An 11,933-nucleotide genomic window follows, 5' to 3' on the forward strand; every position below is an offset into this window, starting at 1 on the left:
GGTCAATTTGACCGTGCCCTGTGATAGACTGGCGTCCTGTCCAGGGTGGACCCCGCCTCACGCCCAATGTCAGCTGGGATCGGCTCCAGTCCCCCCGTGACCCCGACCCCGGGATAAGCGGTTGAAGATGAATGAATGAATGAATTTAAACACCTCTAAAATGATCATAAGCAATTTTTTACTCAAGTTATGTCGGGTACTTTATGTTTTTATTTAACAGAATGAAAAATATCACTGATGTTAAACTGCATGGAGGGATTTCTGTGTGTGTGTTTTAAAGTAAGTCTGTTATTTTAAGTGCTATTTTGTGTTATTTGTAACATCTGGAATGAAAGTAACGTCCGTTATCAAGCACAGCAGCATGAATTTGACCTCATATAAGATTTGAATTGTAAAATAAACGATAATAATGATGATTAAATCATCCAGATTATCAAACTGACCCAAAGGAACACAGATGCCACAAGTACATGTATGATAAGAACAATAAAAAAATATATATAATCATGACAATTTTAGGTTTTTTATGAGTCGTCCCCATGAAATGAGGAAAAGTCATAAATATAAAGCAAAAAAACAAAAAAAGACATCGTTATTTAGAGATGTTCAACATTAAATGCGGTCAAATTGACCCTTAGGAGAACAGAAAGGTTAAAGAGTAACCTGGTCTTTTCCAGTGGAAATAGATCAGTAATGGATCAACTGTCAGCCCAGCATCACCTTGACCTACACTTAAAAACACTTAAAAACACTTTAAACCTTTTTTTTTAATTCAAATGTAATCCCAGACTTTATATTTCATTTTTACTTCTTTTATTTTTGTATTTTTTATTTGATAACCTGGAGCACCCAGATTATTTATTTACATCTTTATATCTTTACAGTTAGGTCTGAAGCATTAGTCAATAGTGTTTCTTCCAGAAGAGAACATTTCCCCAGTGAAAATACACTACGGCTACCAGCTTTAGACGACAACATGCTTATTACAATTATCTCAAGAGGAAAACCGGAGCACCCGGAGTAAACTCTTGCACAAAGAACAGAATAAGAGGCATCAGTGTTCACCACTGAAAAGGAAAAGAAAGAAGTCAGGAAGAGAAAAGGAGATGTAAAGGGCCAGTGTGTGTGATTCAGAGGCATCTAGTGGTGATGTTGAGACTACAACCAACTGAAAACCCCTCCTCAGCAGGCGCCACGGTGGAGAGTGGACCATGGAGGAGGGCTAAACACGTTCATTCTTAGTTTCAGCTGATGGAAATATATAATATCAACATTATTTTCCATCAGTGCCACTAAAAATCCTAGACACCGGGCCTTTAAGAGAAGAGAGGTGAAGAGGAAAAGAGGAAAAGAGGGAAAAGGGAAGTGGGAGAGGGAGGTTAGGGGTGGGGGGAGGGGGGTCGAGGTGGCCAAGCCTGTCACATGTTTTTGGACCGCTTGGCTGTCTGTCCGATGGGCGGGAGCTTGGCATAGGAGAAGACGACCTGCTGCAGATTGACAATGCTGGTCTTTTCATATTTGCGCGCTGGTCCATTTGGATTCTGCTGCAGCGGCTTCAGAGGTTTGGCGCTGGAGTGTCGGGTCAGTGGCACGACGGTTTCTGCTGATACATCACTGGATCCCTGCATGCTGACAGGGGAGAGCAGGTCACTGGATGCAGAGGTGCGTTTGACTGCAGAGGTGCGTTTGACTCCCTTGGCGATGGGTGGGAGACAGGGCAGACCCATGAAGTCCATGTTGGTCTCTTGGCTGATGACTTGCAGCCTCCGGCGTGCCTCGTACAAAGGCAGTTTCCCTGCGGCATCGTGGAGGTCACGGTGAACACACTGCTTCAGTTGTTTCTCTCTCACAGCGGACTGTTGTGCGGTTCTCACCGCAGAATGACGTCCGTCTGTGATGTGCTCCTGGAGGCGCTCACGTTTTTCAGCTGCCATGGCGGCATTGAACTGATGGAGTTTCACTTTGTCTTCTCTGATCTTTTGAGCCTTTAGTTTTTCGTTGGCTACAAACTGCCTGTCAGCGTCTTTCTGTGCCTGGAGCCAGTGTGCATCGCTCTGACAATCCTCCTTCTCCTTCTGCTCTCTCCTCTGTATCTTCGTCAGCCTGTGGGCAGAGATAGACTGAAGCATTGCCGCCTTCTTCTCATCCTTTTCCTTCTGCTGCTTTGCCAGTTCAGCCTCTTTCTTGGCCAGGGCCTTGGCAACGCTCTGCTCCTCTCTCAGGGCCTTGGTGGTATCCTTCTCCTTCTTCATGACCCTCAGTTTGTCCATCACAATCTGTTTGGACGTCTGGGACTTCCTGAACATCTCTGCTTGATCGGTTTTCCTTTGCAGGAGCTGTCTTTGTCTTTCATTCTCTGAAAGTTTGATCTTCTGCTCCTCTATCCTTTGAGTCTGCGCCTCTCTCTCTCTCTGGATCTTTCTTTTGTATATATCATCCCTCTTGTTTTTGAAATCTGTTTTCTTGGACGCAGATGTTTTTTCTGCCAGGCGTCTTTGCTCTGCTGCATGCTGTTCATCCAGGGCCCGGAGCATTTCTGCATCTCTCTTGTCCTGCAGTCTCTCCGCCGCTTTCACCATCTCCATTTCTTTCATTTGCCGAATGTGATTTTCGGCTGTTGCTCTACTTTGAAGCCTTCTCTGAGACATCTTCTCCTGCTCCTGTCTCACGGCCTTTCTCCTTTTGGACTCGATCATCTCCTCATACATCCGATTGTCCTCTTTGTCCTTCTTTTGCTTTCTTCTCTTCAGTTCGATAAGCGCCGCATTTTCGCTATCCATGTGTGTCCTCATGACTGCCTCGTTGAATTTTGGGACGCGGCCTCTGGCCTCCTCCTTCATTTCGTTTGCCCCCTGCCTATTTTGCCACCAGGGCCTGAGGAGTTTGTCCTCAGCTGTGGATGTCGGAGTCTCTGCCTGCCTGTTGAACATCTCAGCCTCTTTTGACGGCTGATATCTGACCCATTCAGTCCTGGACAAATACGTCATCTTTTCTGCAGCCATTTGTGTTGTTTGCTCTTTGTGTATTGCGTAGTAAGTAGTTTTGTATTGTGTTCGATGTATGTTGTCGATGTGTGAAGCGAGAAGTGAGTGAGTGTTGTAAAGTAAGTGTTGTCCCCTTGTCTTTGTGGGCTTGTATATATGGGTCCCAATCAGAGGCAGCTGCTTACATCATCACATTCCATACCTTTGCTCTTTATGACATCATCGCATTCCAGACCTTTGCTCTCGTATGACATCATCACATTCCGTTCGAGGCGGTGACATCATCACCTGTGCAGTTGGGGCGTTCGTTTTGTTTTTTTTCAAATTTTTGAAACATTATCAACAAAACAGCTCGACAGGAAGTTGAATTTAAATACAATAATTAATAAAAAATGTATTTAGAAATACATTAAAACCCGGCCAAGTGTACCCAAGCCCCCGCCACAGCGACTTCCTGGTTAATCCAATAAGAAAAGTGCCAAAAACTGCAGTTCTCTGAGTGTCCACTAGGAGCAGTTTGCACAATAGAGCAGTTTCTCATTGACCCCCCTGTTAAACAGGCCGTTTTCACAGCATTATTAAACCTGTTTAAGACCTGGGACAATAAAAAACACTGTGGTCTTTATATTTAGGTCATATCTCCATGACAACACTGAGGGGGATGATTTGTTTTTGTACTATTGTACCATCGGAGGTAAAGTTTATGAATAATTAGGGGTGTGGTCTCTTGAGTGACAGCTAGCCGCTTGCCCTCACTTCTCCTCGGAGGTAAACGTCAGCCAGATGGACGTACGCCCCTCCCCCCAACGTCACATACATGCCCTTTTTTGGTCAGAGGAAATGAGGCGGAGTCAAAGTCTAACAAGATGGAGACTCCAGCAGGCGAGGACGATCGGATCAAGTTGAGAGATCCAATATATATATATGATATAAATACATATATAAATATAAAATATAAATATATGCATATAAAATATAAATATACATACAATTAAAACAATCATATGATTCAATAGATTCAGACAGATGTGTATTTTTTTATCACTTTTTAAAAATATTTAAGGTACATGCATCTGTTTGTGTGTTGGCCACAGTTTTTCATCACAGTTCACCAACATTTTGTAATGAAATATCTAAAAATATTTTTGAGATTTAAACAAGTGTGACTTGTTATATGAACTGAAATATACACTGTACACTGATGGTATTATACTGTTGTACATTCTTGCAGGTACAGTGTATCTTAAAAGCTGTACATTAAGGTGCAGATCGTGGTTATGAGACAGAATTAACTTAAAACATTAAGTATCTGCATCACAAATAAATGATATACTTTGTGTAGATACAGAGGGTTTTCGTGTGGGTGTGAAGTTAAATTTTGTGGAGCCTTAAACATGCAAAATACAATAGCACCAGTAATACCAAAACATCAACATAAGGGACCGTATTTCTCCTGAATGACTACTTTTACTTTTGATACTTACAGTAAATGTGGTTCATAAACTAGTTCTAATTGCAATGGAGTATTTACACAGTGTGTTAATTGTACTTTTACCTAAATAAAGCAAATGAATACTTCTTCCACCACTGCCTGCACATTAGTCAGGGACTTGGCAGGAGGGTGTCTCAGCTCACACAGCCTGGCTTCCACACGGTAACAGCGTAGGATGTGCAAGTGTGACCAGACCAGCTCTGCGTTAAGGGTTTCTAAACAACAAATCTTTTTTTCTAAGTGACATTTCATAAATCTGAGTGGGAAGGGCCTGAATTAGCAACTGACGCAAAGGGCTAACATGCTAATGAGCTTCTCGACTCATCTCCACGGTAACAGATGGCAGGGACTACACAGGGCTAATGTTAATATTCAGTGATTTTTGACTGTGATTGGGAACTGAACAGGCTGAAATCTGTTCACTTTCACAGCTTTCTTTTATAGGTTGATGCTTCAGTTGGTTTCAATCTTTTGAATTTTGAGTTCAAACCCTAAATACAGTATCTGTCGCTATCTGGTTAGCTTAGCTTAGCACAAAGACTGGAATAAGTGACAAGGATGCCTATACCAGCACCTCTAAAGCTAATTAAGTAACATGTTATACCTCGTTTGCATAATCGTTATTTAAAAAACAGTCTTTTTTCAAAGCTGAGCCGACTGGCTGCGAAAATCGCTTCATATGCACCACTCAGAGAGGAAGAGGTATCAACCTTTCATTAAGACACAACACACACAACATAAATATAGTATGTATAAAACCGCTAATGGTCATCTGCCTACAAAAAAAGCCTTGACCGGTCGATCTTGTTGAGCTCCTCGTAAGGAGAAAGTTGACTTTATAAGCATCAAATCGAGGTGGCTCTGTAGAGCATAAAACTCCCCCTAAGTGAGTTGAAAACATAATTAAAACTCGCTCTGAGGTAAAATAAACAGTGATTCAAAGTGAGGAGATGTTTTCCCTCTCCTACACACATTAAATCTCACTGTGTCTTCGCAGTACAAGGTCAAACCGGCACAACGAAGCATCCTTTAAGATGAAAGAAGAAGTTTTGTCATTCTGTAAACGATGCTGCAAACTCGAGTGTATGAACGTACTCCCACTCTCCTGACCCTGTGCAAATGGGACTCAACTGATATATACAGTATAGACTGTAAGATAAAAATGTCCTAGAATAACAACCTACCTAAGAAAAACAAGCATGATTACAACAGCAACTGGAAAAAGGTAAGAAAGGGAATGAGAGAGAGAGAAGTAACAGAACAAACTTAGAATAAAATGTCCCTAAAATGTGATGAAATCAGCATTTTTTTAATATGACTTCATTATAGATATGCATTGTTTTTGAGCAGTGATTCCTATGGGGAGAAGCCTTTAAGCAAGGTGAACTACGTGCTGTTTACAGCCTTCAACATGTGCTAATTTGCCACTTTCCTTGAATCTGAATCAGTTTATATTTGTTATGTCTGCTTCAGCGATGACTATGTAGATTTCACGCCTCCAGAGCACCTTTCGCTCTGTGTTCGGAGATGATTGACGTGCTGTAAAGCTGTTTGTTTGATGACTGCTTATGGATCGAGGGTCGCCGCAGCCGCTCTGCTTCTGCTTCAGTTCGCAGCACTGACAGGAGGTGAATTATAGGGTCGCTCTTTAACCCTGTGTGGGAGGACAGCACAACGCATCCTGAATGGAAACTTTTACATCGCTCACCATCACTTTCCTCTCAGTTCCCTTTGCCTGTTCCTCATCTGATAGACAGTGATGCTTCCCATGTATTAGATGTCTAGAGAGGAAATGCAATGTCCTATATAAATGGGTTTTACACCCTGCAAGAATACCCAGCCTCATCAGACGGAAACGCCATTTTGTTTCACTTTATTCCTTCTTTTAAACTCGCTGAACAAATTTAAAGGCCTTGAACCAAGCAAGGGGGATCATGTTGTGCTTTAGGGCTGTTGTGGAAATGCATTCTTCAATAAAGATCAACAAAAAGGATCAGCATTTTCTCCGTGGTTTATTTTGCCAAAGCATTTTCCTCTGCAGACAAAAACACGTTCACCCCTGCGTCCTCACAAAGTTAGAGTCTAGCAGGAATGACGTTGGGCCAAATCTCGCACAGTCTTTTAGAGGAAGGGACAGGTTGGATGACGTCTTTAGACCAAACAAAACCTGCCTCAGACATTACAATTCTGAACCTCTCTCATCACAAGGTCTCGAACACAGGGTACACATGCACACATATGCCAATATACCATCATGAGTCAGTTATTTACATCATCCATTAAGAAGGTGAGACAGAGGAGACACTGAACTGAGTCTGACCTGACAAAACGATGATTATGAATTACAAATATCCAAAATTCCCACAACAGGGGCTATGCAAATGGTGATATTATCAGACTAAGCCATGAAAATACCTTTGCAGATTGTGTCCACCTTTGCTCTGTAGTTACTGTTATCCTGTAATTGTCAGTGTCGATAACCAAAGTTACTCAGTCTGCAGAGAAAAATTAAACTCATTCAACTCTACTGGAGAGCTTTAGTCTCCTGATGATGACGATACTGTCATGTTTTGGCACAAACCTGGTCCGAATTATGGCGATTAAACACTAATTTGCCAATTAAATATGAATGTGTCTGTATCCATAAATGCTAAGCTCAAATTCACACCAACAACTCCACAAAGAAATGAGAAACTCTCCATTAGCAGTGGGGAACTCTCATGTGCAGCTAATGTATGTCAAGAGGCAGCAGCTTATTTATGAAGCAGTTGAAACCAGAGCTGTGATTTACGACACAATTAAAACCACTCAGGCTAAATAATGCACACGGATAGCAACACAGCATCCCTGCTCATCTCGTACAGTCGGACTATTAATTTCTGTTTTCGGTCATTTTTTATGCCTGTGAACTTCTTCAAAAGGTGGTGGATGACAGCAGGAAGTCACGCATGCATGCAGGAACGACACACCGTTTAAAAGTGTCGTTATTCCTTTGCAGAAATGATGGAAGCTTGTTCCTGCCAGATTATTCCCGTCCTGCCGCAGCATAGGATTATACTTGGGCTGTTCGTCTTCCTGTCTCGCAGCTTTGCATAAACTGTGAGCAATAATGAAGCCGCTCAGTGACGGCGCCTTTATTTTGCTCGCTGCTGTCACTGTGCCTCTTTTTTTATTATTACTTTTACCGTTAATATGAGCTGTAGAACATGGAGAGCTCACAAAACACACAGGGGCACTTTCAGAATCCAGCTTGACAAATGAAAAACACAAGTCTCGTATTTAAAGGTCTCATTTGTTATGTTATCGGTCAGTTATCAAGTGGGAAAACCAAACAAAAGGTGAATATGTTCATTTAATTTATCACTTCAGTGAGAGTTGTTAAAAGCATTCACCACTCAACTCCACTAACTGTACAAAACATTCACTATTCATCATTATTTCTGTCTTTTGACCCAAAAATACACCGTTCAAAAGGAGAGAGAGGCTTTTTGAAGTGTTCTCATAGTCAGGTGTCAACACTTTGCCATCACACAGTTATTTCTCATGGGGAATTTAAGCCATTATATTGATCTATTTTCTTGTTACTTTGAGGAATAACGGACATTTTACTTCTGTAACATCGTTCCTATCAGCTGTTTTGTAAACATATAGTCTTGAATGCAAACTTGACATAGCTTTGATTTAAAAATCCACCTTTAATATGATAAAGCATGTATCGTTATGAGGTAAAAGTTTGCCAACTGTCATGAATAAGTTGTTTGTGGTGCAGTGATGATTGTGAGAAAGGAACCACGACATGAACACATCCATCCTACCTTGGCATCCTTGACTGGCTGACACTCAATCTGATGAGACACAGACGCCGTTTGGTTCATCTTTGCTCCTCAGCTTCAACAAAATGCTCCTTTTTTTTTATCGGATCATAGCCGAAAGTTTCCCCCCGACTTCCCCCCACCAGCTCCTTGGCTCCAGGCTGACCAGAAGAGAAAGTGATGCTGACGATGCTAAAAGGCTGCAGAGCTGCTCTTCCTCGTCTCTTAATGAAGCTTCACAAGAGGCGATACATTCAAATCCACCTCCTTTGTCTCTCTCTCTCTCTCTCTCTGGTAATAAATTCTCTCTCCTCTTCCCTCTCTTCTCCTCTTATGTGATGCTTCAAATGCAGCTGACAGACAGTTCATAAAGCAGGATGTTTGCCAGTGCCTCCCACATACCAAGATGTTTTTCTTCATCAGAATGCAAATGTGCTCGAGGCACAGATATTTGCGGGCGTTTGGTTTGAGCGTTTTTTCCTTTGAATGTGACGCTTTTACTGCAAAGCGTGAGGGAGGTTCAGCGTCGGGATGAAAGGCGCTTTGACAGGAGTTCACACTGATGCATGCATGTTGACCTTAAACTTTGACCTTTAAAGAACCTGCTGCTGTCGGTTACATTCAGAAAGTGGTGAATACAGTGTGTGAAGGACACATACTGTGCACTAACATCACTTTAAGTACCCAGAATACTCACTTTGCAGAACAGTCTGTTTCAAAATGATGTTTATCATATTATAGGAGTATAATTATTGATGCTGGTAGTCTGTGACTCTACCCCCAGGGATAAATAAGGTATTATGTTAACCTATATAATACATAGTCAATTCTATAATAAGTAATGATGTTAGCTTCCCAAATGTAGTGAAGTAGAAGTATAAAGTTGCAGAAAAAACTCTATATTCTGTGTTATTCTTTGATTCCTCTCATAAAAAGTCTTCTGATTGTCTCATTTTGTTGCAGCCATGTCTCTGAATCAATCAAATGATGATCTAATGTTCAAATAATGCAACATTTGACGTATTTAATTAGCATCCAGCGGACTAAAAGTGATTTTTTCTTTCATCCAATGAGAATTAATGTGTTTTATTTCAAAATAATAGGCATCTGTTGCGACTATAAGCCTCATATCCATATGTACAGTCTGCACAGGGCTGCATGTTAAAGCTTCATCCCTTTTCCCAGACTTGTAATTATTTGTTACAGTAAAATGTTCCCATTAAAAATGTATGACCATAATTCATATTTGATGAGCTGGCCATATTTCCTGTGCAACAAATCATATTTATTGTGCAGTACGATCGCTTTCATTGAGCACTTTTACCATTGGCACCGTTTCTATTGGACTTCCAATATTGTGCGTCCAGATATTTATTGATATTTATACCACGGTCTCGGTGAACGCTGCACTCTGATTGGCTGCAGGGCGTCCGTTACAACGCGGTATAGGACACCTGCTCCGTAGTTCCAGTGATCTGTCCGTTCACTTATCTAAATCAATGTGACATGGTTACTATTTATTAGCAACACAACCAGCAAACATGCTATTACACCACTGAACTAACTGATAACTGTTTAGACGTGCTGGTATGTAAGATTAATTAATTAACTAATGTTAATTTAGGATGCTCCGATAAGCGTTTGATCAATTATGTGTGTGTTTGCTTTCAGCTGAAGTTGTTTTTTGGCTTTAAATACACTTTATATTCACTTCTTCAATAGAAGTTGTGTTTCATCATCATCATTCATCTTCAACCTCTTGTCCCTGTCGGGGTCGCGGGGGGCTGGAGCCGATCCCAGCTGACGTCGGGCGTGAGGCGGGGTACACCCTGGACAGGACGCCAGTCTATCACAGGACACATAGAGACGAACAGAGACAGACAACCATTCACACCTACGGGTGATTTAGAGTCAGCAATGAACCGAACACCTGCACGTCTTTGGACTGTGGGAGGAAACCGGAGAACCAGGAGAAAACCCACGCAGACACGGGGACAACATGCAAACTCCACACAGAAGGGTCCATGAATCAGGAACCCTCTCGCTGTGAGGCGACAGTGCTAACCACCACACCACCATGTCGCCCAAAGTTGTGTTTACTGCCTTTAATTTTCATGGAGATTGTTTAATTCAGTCATTTAAGTTGTAATATTTAATAGTACAAGTGTATTCTTCAAATTAAGTCGTTCATTAATATAAACAAAATGGCATAAATTTGCCCAAATTGTGATTAATATTCATATATATAAGTTGCTGTATTCCTTCTTTGAATAAGTCTGATGAATGGTTTCCTTATACACACATTTTAATAAGTATCTTACACATCTTTAAAACTAAAGAACTCCTTCACATGAAACTTTACATGTTCCTATTTTCCTCAATTTAAAGAAAATAAAGACAATAAATGTGACATGTATTGTCTTTTTAATTACAGACACACGGATGCTGTGGATGAGTGGATGTTTCATTAAAATGCTACATTAAAGGGCAATAAATCTTTAAAAAGTCAGAGTATTTTAGTCTTTATTTAAACTAACTGAAGCATAAACTGGCATATTTATCGCCATTAGTTCTACTAATCCCAATATTTCCAGTTTGTTCATTAATCATGAGTTTTTTTTTTCATACTGTGGTGATTATTAGTAAATAGTGAAATGCTAATCGCAGTGGAGCATCTTTAATTAGAGCAGCTGAGCAGGAAACAGAGTAATGAAGACAAACACAGAGTGGAGTGAAATGAGCCCGCAGGCCACCGGGGAGAGTTTACACCATAGTTACGCTCATGAAAAAATAAATACTTTTGTTCCTGGTTAGCTAATGCACAATCTCACAATGCATTATAATGTTTTAATTTACAGGAAAATGAGCACACTGTTTATATTTCTACCTGTTTCCTAGGAAGTAAATAATTTCTCAGTGAGACTGAGAATTCAGTTCAAGACACAGGACGATCCTAAAGCCCTGTACAGAAACGGTATCTCACTGCGTGGCTGATATAAAGAAACAGGACGATCCTAAAGCCCTGTACAGAAACGGTATCTCACTGCGTGGCTGATATAAAGAAACAGGACAATCCTAAAGCCCTGTACAGAAACGGTTTCTCACTGCGTGGCTGATATAAAGACACAGGACGATCCTAAAGCCCTGTACAGAAACGGTTTCTCACTGCGTGGCTGATATAAAGACACAGGACGATCCTAAAGCCCTGTAGAGAAACGGTTTCTCACTGCGTGGCTGATATAAAGAAACAGGACGATCCTAAAGCCCTGTACAGAAACGGTTTCTCACTGCGTGGCTGATATAAAGAAACAGGGCGATCCTAAAGCCCTGTACAGAAACGGTTCCTCACTGCGTTGCTGATATAAAGAAACAGGAAGATCCTAAAGCCCTGTACAGAAACGGTTTCTCTCTGCGTGGCAGATATAAAGAAACAGGACGATCCTAAAGCCCTGTACAGAAATGGTTTCTCACTGCGTGGCTGATATAAAGAAGTAAACTTTGAAAGATGATGCCGGCTGTGGACGCACATCAGAGAGTCCAAAGGACTAATTAAAGGGGGCATTAAAGCAAATGAGAGGAGCGAGTGATTAGTGCTCCATGATTTCAAATGTACTGCTTAAATGGTCGAATACAGTAGTGTAACAT

The 11,933-nt window shown here is 41.2% G+C and overlaps 1 protein-coding gene across 1 annotated transcript in view; it reads right to left on the bottom strand.

The window, feature by feature from the left end:
- LOC310964966 (inactive dipeptidyl peptidase 10-like) overlaps positions 1-8,351 on the bottom strand; it is a gene marked incomplete at its 5' end in the record, with an annotated part of 47,104 nt that extends 38,753 nt beyond the window's left edge. Inside the window, one exon of the mRNA XM_083938306.1 lies at positions 8,292-8,351. Coding sequence (XP_083794432.1) covers positions 8,292-8,351 — 60 coding nt within the window. The remainder of the gene's footprint in view (positions 1-8,291) is intronic.
- Positions 8,352-11,933: the final 3,582 nt, after the last annotated feature.

This window comes from Echiichthys vipera, assembly GCF_963691815.1.
Source record: "Echiichthys vipera genome assembly, chromosome: 23".
Lineage (NCBI taxonomy): Eukaryota > Metazoa > Chordata > Actinopteri > Perciformes > Trachinidae > Echiichthys > Echiichthys vipera.